The following is a 17,386-nucleotide window of genomic DNA, read 5'->3' as shown; positions in this document are numbered from 1 at the left end:
GATTTCTTGAAGGGAATACGACTTAATCGTCAGTTTTCTTCCTTTAAGTGGAGGGGACTGATACTCCAGGTTTTGATGGTTAAACAGGATCTTTGTTGTTATTTGTCTCCGGAGACAATAGTTTCCGGAGGCTGAAGAGTTGAAGGAAACCCGGAGACATAAATGAGGTTGATTCAGGACTTCCAGAAGCCTGAAACTTAGAGCAAACAGCTGTTCACCGATCAAGTTCACTTCTGTTGGCTTTATAATAAGGCTTTAGATGAAATCAGATTCTTAATCTTGAGGCACAGTCCTTTCTGGGCACACCGGTTGATCCTCTTCTTTACTGCAGTCGATCAGTGGGGCTGTGTCTCTGTTCCTTTTCCATCTGAGGTTCTTTTCTTCGTCCGATCTTGTTCGCTGGTCTTCTGCAAGGAAACAACCCCGTTTCTGCTTTCAGCATTGTTTTTATAGCGCTTGATGCTTTCACCAGTCAGCCCCTTATTAGGCTTCTTAGTTATTGCGCAACCCTTTCCGCTCGGCTTCTTGGTTATTGCCCAATACTTTAGTGACGGTCACTGTGACCCACGGATGCTGTTGTTTCGGCCATGGAGATGCCAATAATAGCCACACAGCTGGCTGTAGTCGCCTCTTCCCTTTCTTCCTTTTAAAAGCATTCATTGTCAGCATACAACTGGCTCTCCTCACTCCCAGTCATTCTACAGTTCTTTCCCTAATTTGTTTTAAACTTTACACAGTATTACACATTCCATTCTTCAGCTTTCTACATTTACTTTAAAACACAGTTACAATTCTTTTTATTCATGCTTCACAAATGATTAATCGTTATATTTCTTTCATATATAGCTGAGAATGTCAAACCTTAATATTTTTTTACTCTAATCCTCAGTTCTTAACCACATTTCAATCATACAACTTTTAACTTGTTAATCAAAGATTGCTCATTTCATGTAATACATGTGAAAGAATGTAAAATCATCATACATTATTTCTTTAGATATACTTGTTTATATTTTTGCAAAAAGAAGACAGATAATATGTGGCAGATAATACGTGGCTCCATACAGGCCTTTCCAGTTTCTCTGTGCCAGAATATGAGAACAAGCTTGTTTCACTCTCCACTGCTTCAACTGTGTATTTTAATAATTATTGCATGGATTACACATAAGGATATTTATCGTAGTTGTTATGGATTTAACTGTAGCAGTTAATGAGTGTTGCATGGATTACATGGAAAGATCTCACCTTATTCTGACACCTACTAACAGGATAATATTCTTAAACACAGAAGAATAAACAACTGAAGAACTACCAAAAGAAAAGACTAAAGATATTGCTATAGCCCAATCAAAATCCACACCATGATCTGACTGAAATACTGTGATGGGACCGTAAGAAGACTGTGCAGGGTCTTTACCATAAACCCCAATAAATGTTGTAAATAAGAGGGGGCAAATGGTGTGAAATACTGATAAAATAATACAGAAATGGACTAATTAAAGTTGTTGCTGATAAAAGTTTTTCTACAAACTGTTGAATGATGGTGTACTTTTTTAATTTAAAACAGTTTATATCTGTGAGTTTGTGTACACTGGAGGTTAGAATTTACAAATTGTATTAAGATATAAAATGTTGTCCTGTATGTACATAGAAGTACAGAGGTGTACAGGGTTAATCGGGTTTTAGAAAGTTGCTTAACAAAACATTTAAATACAGTACATGCTTATGTATATATTTATAACGCTGCCAAGTAAGTTTCCTAAAATATATGTTAAGCTAAAACATTGAAACTTGTTTTACTTTAACATTACACACTTTTCACCTTGTGTTTCCCCAACAAAGAGACCATCACCATTACACCAACAGATGCCCGATGGGTGGGTGCCTGGTGGCTGGGCTACCTCATAGCTGGGGTCATAACTTTGCTCTCTGCCATCCCGTTCTGGTTTCTGCCCCGATCTTTGCCCACAGCTGGTTCCAGGGTCCCAAAGAAGAGCACTCAGGAGGAAGCATGTTTCATCAAGGAAGTTCCCCATCCTAAGCACAAGTACCAAGCAGAGGAACACACCAGTTTTACAGAAATGGCTAAAGGTGAAGATGGACAAATTATTTTGTTGCTACTAATAACACCTGAAAATGTTTTTCATTGTTGTTGCTGCTGTGTATACACACTTTTTTCAATAATGAGATCTGCTTCTTCACAGACTTTATTCCAACCCTACGAATTCTATTTGGACACCCCGTATATGTGATCTACCTGTATGTGGTGGTCATCCAGCTCAACTCTCTCATTGGCATGGTCACATACAAGCCCAAATACATCGAGCAGCATTTCAGGCAGTCTGCCTCCAAGGCTAACTTTCTCATGGGTATGGTGCATGTTTTAGGAAGTATCTTTTTTTTTTATTGTCCCATTATCATCCTCCGGAGTGTACATGGTAGCAAGATAAATATGGGTATTTGTCCTGACTTGTTTGTAACATTTCCAGTTTTAAACTTTTTATTGTTACTCTGACTGTGGATGTGGGAAACTTTCAGTGTGTAGTTATTTACTTGCTGCAATAAATTATTAATTCATTTTTAAAGTTTTTTTTACACTTTATATAAGGGTGCGTTAGTAGCACAGGTATTTTGTTAAAATGGAAATATCATCACTTTACTTTTGATGTGTTTATAGCTTCAAGTTGTTGGGATGTTTTTTTCCTACCTCTCATGAAAAAGGCAGAGCCACACTTTGTGAATTCCGGTAAAGAATTGGGTCAGTTTTTCTCTAGCTCAAAATCCTCCAGCCCCAATACGTTCTTCCAACTAGAAGTAATACTAACGTTCTGTGGTGCCGCAACCAGAGTCCCGATATGAATCTGATAGTGAATCTGTGGAGGGATGAAAAAATTTGGGTGATGCCCAGGAGACCTCCCAAACTCACAGACTTGGGGCTCAACACCAAGGGTAAAATGTTAAAACACCAATGGAAAGATGCAAAAGCTGGTCAGCAGTTATAAGAAGTGTTTGACTGCTGTAATGCAATTAATACAGGTCCTTCTCAAAATATTAGCATATTGTGATAAAGTTCATTATTTTCCATAATGTCATGATGAAAATTTAACATTCATATATTTTAGATTCATTGCACACTAACTGAAATATTTCAGGTCTTTTATTGTCTTCATACGGATGATTTTGGCATACAGCTCATGAAAACCCAAAATTCCTATCTCACAAAATTAGCATATTTCATCCGACCAATAAAAGAAAAGTGTTTTTAATACAAAAAACATCAACCTTCAAATAATCATGTACAGTTATGCACTCAATACTTGGTCGGAAATCCTTTGGCAGAAATGACTGCTTCAATGCGGCGTGGCATGGAGGCAATCAGCCTGTGGCACTGCTGAGGTCTTATGGAGGCCCAGGATGCTTCGATAGCAGCCTTTAGCTCATCCAGAGTGTTGGGTCTTGAGTCTCTCAACGTTCTCTTCACAATATCCCACAGATTCTCTATGGGGTTCAGGTCAGGAGAGTTGGCCGGCCAATTGAGCACAGTGATACCATGGTCAGTAAACCATTTACCAGTGGTTTTGGCACTGTGAGCAGGTGCCAGGTTGTGCTGAAAAATGAAATCTTCATCTCCATAAAGCTTTTCAGCAGATGGAAGCATGAATTGCTCCAAAATCTTCTGATAGCTAGCTGCATTGACCCTGCCCTTGATAAAACACAGTGGACCAACACCAGCAGCTGACACGGCACCCCAGACCATCACTGACTGTGGGTACTTGACACTGGACTTCTGGCATTTTGGCATTTCCTTCTCCCCAGTCTTCCTCCAGACTCTGGCACCTTGATTTCCGAATGACATGAAGAATTTGCTTTCATCCGAAAAAAGTACTTTGGACCACTGAGCAACAGTCCAGTGCTGCTTCTCTGTAGCCCAGGTCAGGCGCTTCTGCCGCTGTTTCTGGTTCAAAAGTGGCTTGACCTGGGGAATGCGGCACCTGTAGCCCATTTCCTGCACACGCCTGTGCACGGTGGCTCTGGATGTTTCTACTCCAGACTCAGTCCACTGCTTCCGCAGGTCCCCCAAGGTCTGGAATCGGCCCTTCTCCACAATGTTCCTCAGGGTTTGGTCACCTCTTCTCGTTGTGCAGCGTTTTCTGCCACACTTTTTCCTTCCCACAGACTTCCCACTAAGGTGCCTTGATACAGCACTCTGGGAACAGCCTATTCGTTCAGAAATTTCTTTCTGTGTCTTACCCTCTTGCTTGAGGGTGTCAATAGTGGCCTTCTGGACAGCAGTCAGGTCGGCAGTCTTACCCATGATTGGGGTTTTGAGTGATGAACCAGGCTGGGAGTTTTAAAGGCCTCAGGAATCTTTTGCAGGTGTTTAGAGTTAACTCGTTGATTCAGATGATTAGGTTCATAGCTCGTTTAGAGACCCTTTTAATGATATGCTAATTTTGTGAGATAGGAATTTTGGGTTTTCATGAGCTGTATGCCAAAATCATCCGTATTAAGACAATAAAAGACCTGAAATATTTCAGTTAGTGTGCAATGAATCTAAAATATATGAATGTTAAATTTTCATCATGACATTATGGAAAATAATGAACTTTATCACATTATGCTAATATTTTGAGAAGGACCTGTATTTTTTTCAGAGATTAAAAGGGATATGAACAAAATTCTTAGTTGAATAAAAATAATTTAAAATCTAAATCTGCTAGGGGTATGAATTATTTTGGGTTTAGCTGTGTAATTTAATTCGATTTACCAGCTGCCATGACAGCAATGGCTGCAGCTTTGTGAGTATGAGAAGTGCTCTGCACATGAAATAAAATACTTAATGAAGTTCAGAGAATAAAATGAGAACATCTAGGCTTATCTGGTCTCATTAAGGGAGATGACTGTGCTGACCGTATTGGATGCATATGAAAGAGAATGCAAAATCAGTGACCAGAGTTAATGACGTCAACAGATCAAAGACGTTCTCCTTGCTCTAATGTTAAATGGAGGTATCAGAGCATAAGCTAAAAAACACTTTTATTATTCTTTGTCAAGGCTACTTAGGTAGTCATATTTTTCTACTGAAAGCACCTACTACATAAGTAATTCATGGCTAAGCTTTTTAGAAGTGTCCCATCTAAAGTAATAATTGGTCATTACTTTCAGGAGTGATCAATATCCCCGCTGTGGCCCTGGGAATGTTTTCTGGTGGTCTGCTGATGAAGAGGCTGAAACTGAACATCATGGGAGCAGCAAAGTTTGCTTTTTGCACCTCTTTGATCGGATACGTCCTGTCAATGTTCTTTTTCGCGATGAGCTGTGAGAACGCCAAAGTAGCCGGAGTGACGGTTTCATACGACAAGTAAGTCACATATAATTATATCAGCACATTCTATATGAGGAGATATATGTCAAGTAATCCATTGAAGTGAAATAGAGAGCTGTGGTTTTTAACACAATCTTGTTTAAGTCTGGTTTGAATTTATTTAGACAAATCAACACATGCAGTCATATTGTTAATTATTAAACTTCAATTTAAAGGGTTCCATAAACACCTATGCTGGGGAAAATTTAACATACAGCAGTTTCTTATTTAAACAAGTATTTTTTTATTTCCAGTTTTTAGTTGTACCTTTAACGTTGTCTCTCTGTGCTTCCCTTTACTTCTGTTCTCTTTCTTCTAGCGTGGACACTGTATCTTATGACAAACACTCACTTTTCATGCCCTGCAACTCAGATTGCTTTTGTTTATCGAGTGAGTGGGACCCAGTCTGTGGGCAGAATGGCATCACATATGTCTCTCCATGTCTTGCTGGTTGCACCACTTCTACAGGCTCAGGGAAGCACACAGTGAGTTTACACACTGCCTATGTGATATTGTATGAGGAGCAACTTGTTAGTACTTTTAGGGTGAACTGCATTTGCAAAGAAAATCTGACGAAATAACAGAGCTGTGATTTGTCTTTCTTTGCTATTCTTATTTAGTTTGTATTGCTGTGTTTGTGTTTATATATATATATATATATATATACATATATGTGTGTCTTTGTCCTGGGACATGTGTGACTGCGCGTGTCTTTCCAGGTCTTCTCTAACTGTAGCTGTGTCGGTGTGGCTGGTAACTTTACTGCTGCTACAAGTCAGTGCCTCGACAAGGACGACTGCGACAGGATGTTCCCATACTTCCTGGCTCTCTCTGTCATCACTTCCTTCATCATCTCGCTTGGTGGGACTCCAGGCTACATGTTTCTCATTAGGTCAGATTCAAATCTATAATCTCATGACAATAAAGCATGGAACTAACTAATCTTTGAGAACCTTCATTTAGTTGTTTTACTTTGTGGGCTGCACGGTGATGCAGTTAGTAGCACAGTTGCCTTGCAGCAAGAAGGTTCTCGGTTTGAATCCTGACCTCGGGTCTTTATCCATGGAGTTTGAATATTCTCCCTGTGCATGCTGGGGGTCCTCTCTGGGTACTCCGGCTTTCTCCCACAGTTCAAAAAACATGACTGATAGGTTATTTGTTCTCTCTAAATTGCTCATAGGTGTGTGTGCATGGTTGTGTGTCCTGTGATGAAAAACGTTTTACTTTGTATCCAAAAAAAAAAAAGACTGTGGATAACATAGAAGACTATTGATTGAAGGCTGATCATTCTCTCTTTGTAAAACACACTTCAAACATTTTAAATTATATTAATTTAATTAAAGGCACGTCTTTTTAACAAAGTGAGGGAAAAAAATAAGGGAATCACTCAATGTTGGAGGAAACATGGAATCATACCATGCTGAGGAAAAATGACAGGATCTTATGAACGGAAATTAAAACAAGCAATATTGGAAAAATAAATACAAAATTACTCCATGTTGAGAACAAATTTTGGAACAACTGAAATGTTGAAGGAAAATGGCTTACCCTGATGTGGAAAAACTTATAGTGTTGGTGAAAAATATATAATTACTTAATGTTGTGAAATAAATATTAGAATACCCAATGCTGAGGCAAAAAAACAGAACCTCGCAATGTTAGTGAAAAAATATGAAATTGCTCTATAAATTAAATTTTTTTGGACAAATACCTGCACAAGTCTAATTACTTTGTTGTAAAAGACTGCTTGCAGTACCAAAGGTGCTGCCACACTTGGCTGATTGACAGGAAACAAAGATTCAATTATGTTTAGTGTTTCATTTTTACACAAAATAAAACATGACTGATAGAATTATTCTATAGAAACTTAGTATTTTTTTAGAAGTTTAAAAGCATATTTTGCTCAGTTTAGAAATTTAGCATCAAACTGCAAAAATATTATATTGTAAAACATTACTTTTAAAGTAAGATTTTGGACATATTTTCTTAAGTGCTTTGTTACACAAGTTATTAATTTCCGGTAATTAAAAATGTAAGAAACAGCATTAAAAAATATATATATATATATATATATATATATCTAAATCATAATGGCAGAGATGGTTATTTTTTGTATTGTAGATGTTATGTTGTACCCAACGCTGGCTGGAATCAGACTGGAACAGACACAGAGAGGGAAATTCAACAGACTTGAGTGCCTCCATGTGGCCTATTATTAAAATTCAGTCAGAAAATTATGAATCTCAGTATCTAAGGCCGAAAGAATGTATTGCATGTTTATGGAGTCAACTAAACTACTGTATTTGGAAATGTAGCCTTGCTGAAAAGCCAATTTATGTTTCACACATGTTCTCTTGGACAACCTGTTAACAGTTCCATCCAGAAGCTATTCTTTAAAGATTAAAATATATTATGGACGTAACTGAAAGAGACATTTTTAACAGAAAGTAAGCCCTGTCGCAATTATAAGGGTTCTATGGATCAGAACAGTGTTGTGCTCTTTAGTCGGTTCTAAAAAAAAAATACATTCAGTCCACTGTTTAATATCTTGTTAAATTACTTTTAGTAGCAATAACTCCAAGACGGTATGGTCGGTACCTTCATCAGTTTCTCACATCATTGTTGAAGAATGGATGGTGGGCCACTCTGTTGTTTCAGATCATCACCATTTGCAGACATTTCTTTATGCACAGCTCTATGCAGGTCCCATCACTGTCATTTTGTGCGTGATAGATCTGACCCGCATACAGAAGAACACTCAGAAGCACAACTGAATTAGTGAAAGGTGTTTTATTTACAAAGAGATACTGGAACGTGAACGGTAGAATCGCCAACTGCATGGAAAGAGGGGAAGGAGAACAGGTGAAAACAAGAACTATAATCTTGAGGAATAAACGAGAAGTAATTATGTTAATAGTAGAACGGCTTACTAAGGGAGTGAAGTCAGGTCGCCAGGGGTAGAGGGAGTCAGGACCCAGGTGTGTGAAGCGGAGAAAATCCAGATGGTTTACTTGAGCTGTAGAGTGAGTTCTGGTGAGTTCAGGAGTTAATTCAATGTTCAGGTATTTGCGTTGGAGGGTGGACAGGGTACGCTTCTGCCTTGATTCAGGAGACGGAGGATAACAGGAAGCTGCCAGCTTGGTACTTGGAAACGAAATCCAAACGAAATCCACCAAACATAGGTAATCTTGGTCGTCCAGAAACTTCTGGAACCGAAGTCAAAGTTCAATGAAGAAAGATCAGAAGGTTCAGGTTTCTGCCAGCGACGGAACATAAATATCAGCTTAGTGACAAAGAACAAAGCATAGCTTAGAAGTGGCTGAGCTTGTTACCACTGAAGGCAAACACTCTGGCGTTGAAGTACTGGCAGCCTCCTGCTTAAATACAATCAGCAGATCAGTTGCACCTGTCACCCAGCACACCTGAGAAACTCCAGCACCATCTGAAAACTGACAACAAAAGTGCAGACAAAAACACAAACACACACACAGAACCCACAACCCCGACAATCACAGCATTTTAATCAGGCTGAGGTCTGGACTTTGGTCATTGCAAACATGTTATTTCTTTCTTTTTCGACCTTTCTGTTGTAGATTTGCTGCTGTGTCCTCTGTCGCCGCGTTTGACAGTTGGTATAAAGTGTTTGTGTTAATATGCTTTTTTTCTGGTTTTCTTCAAACATGGTGCCATGCTTTATGGCAAAACATCGCTACTTTTTTCCCATCTGTCTAAATGACACTGCTCAGGATGTTTTGTGGTTCATTGAGAAGCTGCTTTGCAGACCGAAGTCAAGCTGACAAATATTTTTTGAAGAGAATAGTTTTCTTTCACCAAGCCTTCAGACAAGTCATACTTGTTCAGCATTTCTCTGACTGTCATGCATGTTAACATTTACCAAGCTCAGTGAGTCCTGTAGAATTTTGGGAAATCGCTCCTGGATTTTTGCAGTTTTGGTTGAGCATTGCCCAGTTTGACCTGGAGGTAAATATGCAGGCTGCAGCTGCCTCTTTTGGTTGAAATTTCCATTATTTGGAAATGACCATATAATCCTTCACAGACTGATGGGTGGCAGCAGTTTCTTCACTAAAGCCAAATAAATACTCCTGATTTCTTTCCTACTGGGCATTTTGGTAAAACACATCAAATAAACTACTTTTAGTGAGCTGCAGGTTGCCTATACTTTCCCTCTTTAATCCTATTGAGACAGAAGTGGTGTACTTAGAGTTTGACACATTGCCTTTCCTTTTTTATTAATGGAAGCTGTTGTCTATTTTGACAATGTTGAGTTGATTTTAAAACCTGATGAAGACAAAATTATTTTTTTCTTATGTTCTGATATCTAAAGCCCTGGAATGAAAAGGGGGTGTCTTTTATTTTTACCATATCTGTCGCCTAAATCATGACTTTATCTTTGGTTTTAGATTTTTAAAATATAGTGTTTGTGTTGTCCATTCCGAACTAGTTTTAACTGCGAACATGTGACAGAATCTTGTGGACTACAGTAGTACACCCAGCTTTTCAAAACAAATCAAAACACTTCTAAGCCTATTTGTAATGGCTGTGCTAAGGTATATCAACAACACACACTTTAAGATGTAGGTGGGAGATTGTTGTGTCATGTAAATGCACTTAAACTAGAGTTTAGAATAAGGTTGTTTAAAGAATAAAATTCCACGTTGAAATAACAGTCTAATACTGACTGAATTACTCTGCGCCATATTTCCTCTTTAATTTATGTTCAATAAAATAGTTATTTTTCACGTTAAATCGATAAAAACATTTAATTTTTCTTCACACAGGTGCATAAAACCACAACTGAAATCTCTGGCACTTGGTTTTCATGCTTTGGCAACGCGTACACTTGGTAAGTCTACTTTGAACCCATCCGACACTGGTCAAGGGACTCACTTGCCTCTGTTTAAAACCTTCCTAAAGACGTTTTCATTCTTGTTAATGCGCCATACAATGTTACTGTTCAAGTAACTTGTAACATGATAACTTTACCATTCTGAGCAGTTCTGAATCGGTTCTCTGGGGCTCCATTCTAAACCCCCTTTTTTGCCTTGTGGTTCTACAGCAGGGATCCCAGCACCCATCTACTTTGGAGCAATCATAGACACCACATGCCTCAAATGGGGTCAGAAAAGATGTGGAGGCACTGGAGCCTGCAGAATCTACAATACCACAGCGTACAGGTAGGGATCAGTCTTGTGCAAATTCACTCCATAAAAATGAATACATTCAGTTCACAAGTACTAAACTTTTCCTGTTTTGGGTCAGTTAGGATTACAACACTTATTTCCAGTTGCTAAATGCCCAAAAAATTAGAGAGAGATATTTTTTTTCAGAATTTATTACTGAACTTTCTTTAAATTCAGAAGTTTACATGCATTTCCTCAATGTTTGGTAGAATTACATTTAAACCCGCGACCCACTATGGAATAAGCGATAGAAAATGACTGACTGACTGACTGACTGACATTTAAACTGTATGAATTTGGTCAAGTCGTTCCACTAGCTTCTTACCATAGTTTGCTGGAACTTTGGCCCATTCCTCTTAAATCCATTTTGCACACACACCTTTTCAGCTCTGCCCACTCCTTTTTTATGGGACTGTGATAAGGACTTTGTGATGGTTGCTCCAAAACATTGACTTTGTTGTCCTTAAACCACTCTGTAACAAATTTGCCAGCATGCATTGGGTCATTGTCCCATTGGAAGACCCGTTTGGGTCCAATATTTAAATTTCTGCTGGATGTCTTTCCGTTGCCAAAGTATTTTAACAGTGTTTTTTAAGTGTGGTGCCATCTATCTTCTGAAGTCCTATCCAGCAGCAAAACACCCCCACAACATGATGCTGCTCCGTACCTAAAAGTTTTACAGTTGACATCGTGTTCTAAGGCTTGCACGCGTCCCTTCTTTTCCTGGCCATCATTATGGTTAAACACTTTATTTCTGTTTAGTGTTTCATCCAACCACATGGCGTGTCATGTAAATGTTATATGCTTGTCCATGTGTGCATTTGAAAACTGCAGTGTGGCTTTTTCTGTTGCTTTCGGAGTATTGACTTCTTCTTGGCCTTTCATAGTATCTTGGTACAGGACACTCTCTTAAAAGCTCAGCAATCATTTTCTGCCTTTGATCCAGGTTTGGTACACACATTTTAAACTATAACATCTTGATCTGGGCTGCACGGTGGCACAGTTGGTAACACTGTTGCCTTGCAGCAAGAAGGTCCTGGGTTTGATTCCCAGCCAGGGTTCTTTCTGCATGAAGTTTGCATGTTCTCCCTGTGCATGCGTGGGTTCTCACTGGGTACTCTGGCTTCCTCCCACAGTCCAAAGACATGCCTGTTAGGTTAATTAGTCTCTACAAATTGCCCCTTAGGTGAATGACTGAGTGTGTGCATGGTTGTTTGTGTGTTGCCCTGCAATGGACTGGCGATCTATCCAGGGTGTACCCCGCCTCTTGCCCATAGACTGCTGGAGATAGGCACCAGCTCCCCGTGACCCACTATGGAATAAGTGGAAGAAAATGACTGACTGACATCTTGATCTCTAGGACACAGAACCTGTCTACTTTGCTGAGCGATGTGATATAATTATTTTATATACTTGTTTTAATAGAAACACTTGCATTAATTGAAAATTGTATCCAAGGTTGAACCAGACCTCGTGGAGGTCCAGAATTATCTTCCTGATGTATTTCTATATTTTTTCTATGTTGCACAAGACAGCAGTTTGTTTGAGGTTATGCCTTAAAAAACAACCACAAGGGTGCCTTTGTTTCTATAAAGCCATGGGACACAACATGGTTCAGCAGTAAAGCAGGTGCACCATATATGGAGGCTAATCCTAACTGACCTCAAACAGGAAAAGGTTGTGTAACTATCTGGTTTCAACTGTATTAGAAGCTGAGAAATGGGCATCTTTAGGGATTAGCTCAAGTTCTTCAGTTAAAGTTTACATAAATAATTCCTCACATTTAAACATGTTCTTGTACAATGCTTATTGAAACCATACATGTTAAAACCCTGTTTTACCTTCCCACAACTATGCTGAAAATGTAAATGTCTATGCTTTGTTAAAAAAGGAAGTTAAAAGCAGGTTTTCGCCTAAAATATGTCATTCTCACGTTCAAAACAGTATGTGCCCTAAATGCAGCTTCTTGATTTTGTTCCTCAGCTATTCTCATCCAAACTGGCTAAACGCTTATTACTCTTTCGTTTTTTTTCATAATCTTTTTAATGCAGACTTTTTTTTCTTTATGTGTTGAGCAAATTAAACGCACATCAATCTCGAAAGTTTTTGTTTTATTCCAGATGTCCCTCCTACTTATATCGTTTCTCCCCTTTTCATATCCGTCCTCATAATAGGATACATTTTTAGCAAAATACTCATATTTCTTTACTCCCCCCTTAGGATAGCTTACCTGGGCCTGACTCTGAGCCTACGGACTATCTCGTTCATTATTTGCATCCCGGGCTTCATCCTGCTCAGTCGACAGCTGAAGGAGGAGGAGAAAAAAAGCATCTTGACTAACGGCGGGACCGAACTGGAGCCGCTCAGGAAGGAGCAGTGTGTAGTTCTGAATTCTGATCACGCAGCGAACGCGACGGAGAACAGCTCAGACAAACACGTCCAGCTGTGACTGCTCAGAAGCAGGAAAGACTGTGTGTTTTATGCTTATCGCTAACAAAGTACATCCAAAGAATATACCTAGTGATGCACACACACACACACACACACACACACAGATTTGCAGGGAATCACATGTTGTGTTCAATCATCTCATGTGGACCATGAAATTTATATTTGTACGGCTGAATGTCTGAAGGTGTTGAGAATCTGGCAAAAATTTGACTAGCCTGATGTATTTATGGAATGTACATTCTGCTGTTTTTCTTAAACTTTCAATCCGGACACAGGACTCAGACTGAAAATATGACTGGGAAGTGGTGGCCACTACAAAACAGTACATTATGTTTTAAACACCAGCATCCATTGAGCTGCCTCTGTAAGTAGTTCTTCTAAACGGAGGGGGTTCCTCCTGTTGCCAGTGTATTTAAACAAAAGAGGAAAAGTGGCCTTAGGAATCAGAGGCGCAACAGGCTTTCTAAGGAATGTTATTTTTCCTTTTTATTTTATTTACTGGTCTGAGCGTGTTCTTGGGAGATTTCAAGGGTTTGCAGCTGTTGATGTCATGTCAAGTACACAATATGTGCCTCATTCACTCAACCGTTACCTCTGTGTGCCATCTGTCCTCCTGGTTCACATGTGAACAGTTATCGACTCAAATCTTTTGACATTTCAAGCTGCTGGTTTTGAAACTTGCAGAGAAAAGGTTGAAATTTTAAATGTAGGTTAAAATGGACTTTTCCTTTAATTAAAAAAAAAACCACAATTGATTTTGATTGTAATGTGGTTTGTCCTGTGTCCTTATTGTGTAAAAAAAACCAAAAAAAAACATTGGAATTCAAAGTCACTTTGAATTAAAAACTAGTGTTTAAATACAATCTGCTCAAAAGATTTCAGAGAGTTACAATCTAATTCTGCAAAAATGTTTTCTTAAGAAAACACAACATACTAAACGTTTTTAAAGACTTATGGTTCCTTTTTAGAAAATAGTCCTCAGAAAAACCTGTTAATTATTGTGTTTTATGCTGAGTACTTTGTGTTGCAACACTTGGTTATTGGTAAACTCTTTGTTGAATGTTTATTTGGGTGGGTTGTTAAGTTAAAGTATGTGAAGTGGAACCGCTGGGAGTCTTTCTGTATGTTTTGCTCCGATGTCATTAGTGATTGTTGAATATGCTCCGTTGGTTAGTTGTTTTTGTATTTTTCTGTGTGACTGAGATCATCTGTGCCAAAACCCTGAATCATTCTGATCTCTCCTCAGGTTGTATTCCCAGAAGAAGCTTGTTCCCAGCAATCAGAAGCCCTTTTTGTTAAATTGACAATTTTACAAAGTAATATAAGTAACTATAACAAAATGTCTTGAGAAAACTTGAAAAAGCACCAAACATTTTAGATTAGAAAATTAGAATAATAGCAACATTTGCAGCTTTCAGTTTGTAAATTCAAAATGAGACTTGGGAGACCAGCATAATGGAAAGGTCTTGGTGTTTATTTTTTAGTCTCAGAGTAACAAACCTTATGATTTCACCTTCTTGTCAGAAGCCAAAAATCTGGGATTATTAAAGTGTAACGATAATTCTCAGAAAAAAGGTTTAAGTTATTTGTTAAAAACATAACAAATGAGTTGGATAATTTCATTTCTGATCAGTTGAGAAAAACAATAAAATGCTGACTTTTTTACCATTTGGAAATTCCTGCAATTTTTTTTTATCACATCAGTACTGAATTGTTCAGTTAATTTAAAAGAAGAGAGGAGATAAATCATGTTAAGCTGATAAAATAAGGTACGGTCAGTGTAGTCCATTTAATTTACACACAAGTCTACATAAGTCCCTAAGAGCAGATTTCCAATTATTTTACAGTTCCAGTGATTTATAAAGTATAAATTATAGAATTCTTCACAAATATTATATAAGCTGTGAAACATTATTTACCTCCCTACAGATTTTTCCAGATTTTCGTTTCAGGAGGTTTCAGATCATGCCACAGCATGTATTGGACTCCAGACTTTGACTAAGCCACTCCAAAGTTTTCCTTTTTCTGTGTTTATCATGTAATGGTCCCAGACCATGACACTACCACCACCATGTTTAACTGTCAGTATGAAATTATTTTGCTGAAATGTTATAGTTTTACACCAAATGTAACCTTCCACTTTTGATCATCAGCCTTCAGAATATTTTTTCCATACTGTATGTTGAGGAGTTGGAGTTCTACCATGGATGCACTTATTGCCCAGTCTATTTGTTATTGTTTAATCATGAACACTGACCTTAACTGAGGCAGATGGGCTTGTGACCTCCTCTATAACTCACCACTGCGCTCTTGGGGTAATTTTGGTATGCTGGCTACTCCAATCTTTTTTGCCTACATCAGACAGGTTCCATTTAAGTAATTTCTTGATTTTACAGGTCTGGAGGTAATCAGGGCTCGGTGTAAAATAGCACTCCAGTTTTCCGAAAAACATTGGGGTGATACGTTTTTTCCATAGGTGCGGGTATTTTAAGGGCCAAAGCAAAAGCTTTTGGTGTGGAGAAACTTGACTTTCCTGCAGAGTCCTGATCTCAACCTTCTTGAACTCCTTTGGGATGAATTAGAGTAAAGCCAGCAATTCAGGTTTTCTCATCTAACTATGAACACATTCCTAAACCTTGTGGAAGATGTTTACAGAATAGTTAAAGTTGCTATTGCTGGCAACCTTTGGTCCATCAACAAACTGGAGCTTATAGATTACTTATGGAGCTCCTCGAGAGAAGAGTGTAAAGCAGTCAATCAAAGGAAAGAGGGGCCCTTGTGGAATAACCTAAAATATAAAAGATGTTTTGAGTTATTTCACCGTTTTTTTGTTTGCTACATAATTCCATATATTTGGCAGCAAAGCTTCGATGTCTTCATTATGTATCTACAATGTAGAAAGTAATAGAAATAAGGAGGAGCCATTGATCGACAAAGGTGTGTCCAACTTTTGACTGGTTGTGTACAAGGTAAAAACAAAACACCTTTTTCATAAAACAATTGCTTCGGTTTTACTTTGTGGGCAACCATGAATCAGAAAATGATGTGAGAGGTTGAAGGTATCCAGTCCAGTTATTTTAACAACAGTTAAAAACATCAAACAGAACTTTGAAGCTGTCTCAGCTACATTGATTTATTTTTTAAAAACATACCTGTTAGACATACATATATGCCACTGAATACAAAATAAGGGTAAAATCCCTAAGATGTGGTATTATCCAACCCGAAAACATAAAAGTTGTGTCTTAAAGTGATTTAAGTGTCTTAAAATGATTTAGCTAGAGTGTGAATTTGTTTCCCCTTCCAACCAAGAATCAGAAATTGATTTTGTTGTGGTTTAGGAAAAACATAACCTTAATCTGGATAACAAAGATTTTTGCGATTTACATTAGATGGGTTCCTCCATTTCATTATGTATTTATTACATAAAATATCAAAACATATTGGTTGAACTCATTTATGGTGACACTTCGGGAGGATTAGCAGATTTTTCAAGCCTCTGCTTTTGCTGTACGATCCGTAAACATTTAGGGTAAATATTGGTGATTTTCATAATCTCATAATTGTTTATAAAGTTTTTCAGTGATGTCTGAAAAGATTTCTCTCATGGAAAGATGTTTATTTTTACTGTTTTGTCTATTTAATGTGTGTGTTTGGCTATGTTGTCTGTTGGTTCAGTTTCAGGTTCAGTTTCAGCCAGTCAATAATATAAAAAGGGTTTCAGCTGCATTAAAGTAACCAGATAGTAAATACATTTGCTGGATTGTTTTTTTAAAATGTGAAGAAATATTATAAATGTCAATCAAAAATAAACATTTACTATCAAAAATCACATTATGGTTTTGGTGGTGTTTTATCAATGAAAGAAACCAATCAAAGCACAGGATAACCAAACCTATTTTTATTAAAGACCTGCTAAAAAGGCACTTCAATCGGATTTCTTTGTACAAAAGAAAAACACAACCTGAATATATAATACAAACCGTGTCTCTAAAATAACCACTTTAGCACAGAGAACTAGAAATCTTCAAACACATTGACTTAACGGACAGATAGATTTCATAAAATAATCATACATTCCTGATTTGTAAAACATTTGAAATGCAGTGCAACATCTATAGAAGTCTATGAACCCATTGGGCAACACATTAAACGACAAATCTATTTTATTTTTAGTTAAACAATAATTGTTAAATGTCGTATATTATTCACTCAGTCTTTGTTTATATGAATTTCATCAGCATTAACAGGTTAAAGCTAAGTTTTGCATCCCACGGTTTTACAGAATCACAACTAACTGCATGGGAGAGAACATCAGCTAAAATCCAGCAGAAATGTGAAGAAGCCTCATCTAAGTCAAATCTACAGG

The 17,386-nt window shown here is 37.9% G+C and overlaps 1 protein-coding gene across 2 annotated transcripts in view; it reads left to right on the top strand.

The window, feature by feature from the left end:
- slco1c1 (solute carrier organic anion transporter family, member 1C1) overlaps positions 1-16,849 on the top strand; it is a 49,838-nt gene extending 32,989 nt beyond the window's left edge. For both annotated transcript variants that reach the window (XM_047392131.1, XM_047392132.1), the window contains exons 8-15: positions 1,843-2,091; positions 2,205-2,369; positions 5,167-5,362; positions 5,685-5,850; positions 6,085-6,257; positions 10,165-10,229; positions 10,443-10,560; positions 12,787-16,849. In XM_047392131.1, coding sequence (XP_047248087.1) covers positions 1,843-2,091; positions 2,205-2,369; positions 5,167-5,362; positions 5,685-5,850; positions 6,085-6,257; positions 10,165-10,229; positions 10,443-10,560; positions 12,787-13,015 — 1,361 coding nt within the window. In that variant the 3' untranslated portion in view covers positions 13,016-16,849. The remainder of the gene's footprint in view (positions 1-1,842; positions 2,092-2,204; positions 2,370-5,166; positions 5,363-5,684; positions 5,851-6,084; positions 6,258-10,164; positions 10,230-10,442; positions 10,561-12,786) is intronic.
- Positions 16,850-17,386: the final 537 nt, after the last annotated feature.

The sequence above is a fragment of the Girardinichthys multiradiatus genome, chromosome 18 (genome assembly GCF_021462225.1).
Source record: "Girardinichthys multiradiatus isolate DD_20200921_A chromosome 18, DD_fGirMul_XY1, whole genome shotgun sequence".
Classification (NCBI taxonomy): Eukaryota; Metazoa; Chordata; class Actinopteri; order Cyprinodontiformes; family Goodeidae; genus Girardinichthys; species Girardinichthys multiradiatus.
The sequence above is the reverse complement of the archived record's forward strand: the minus strand, read 5'-3'. Positions and strand labels throughout refer to the sequence as shown.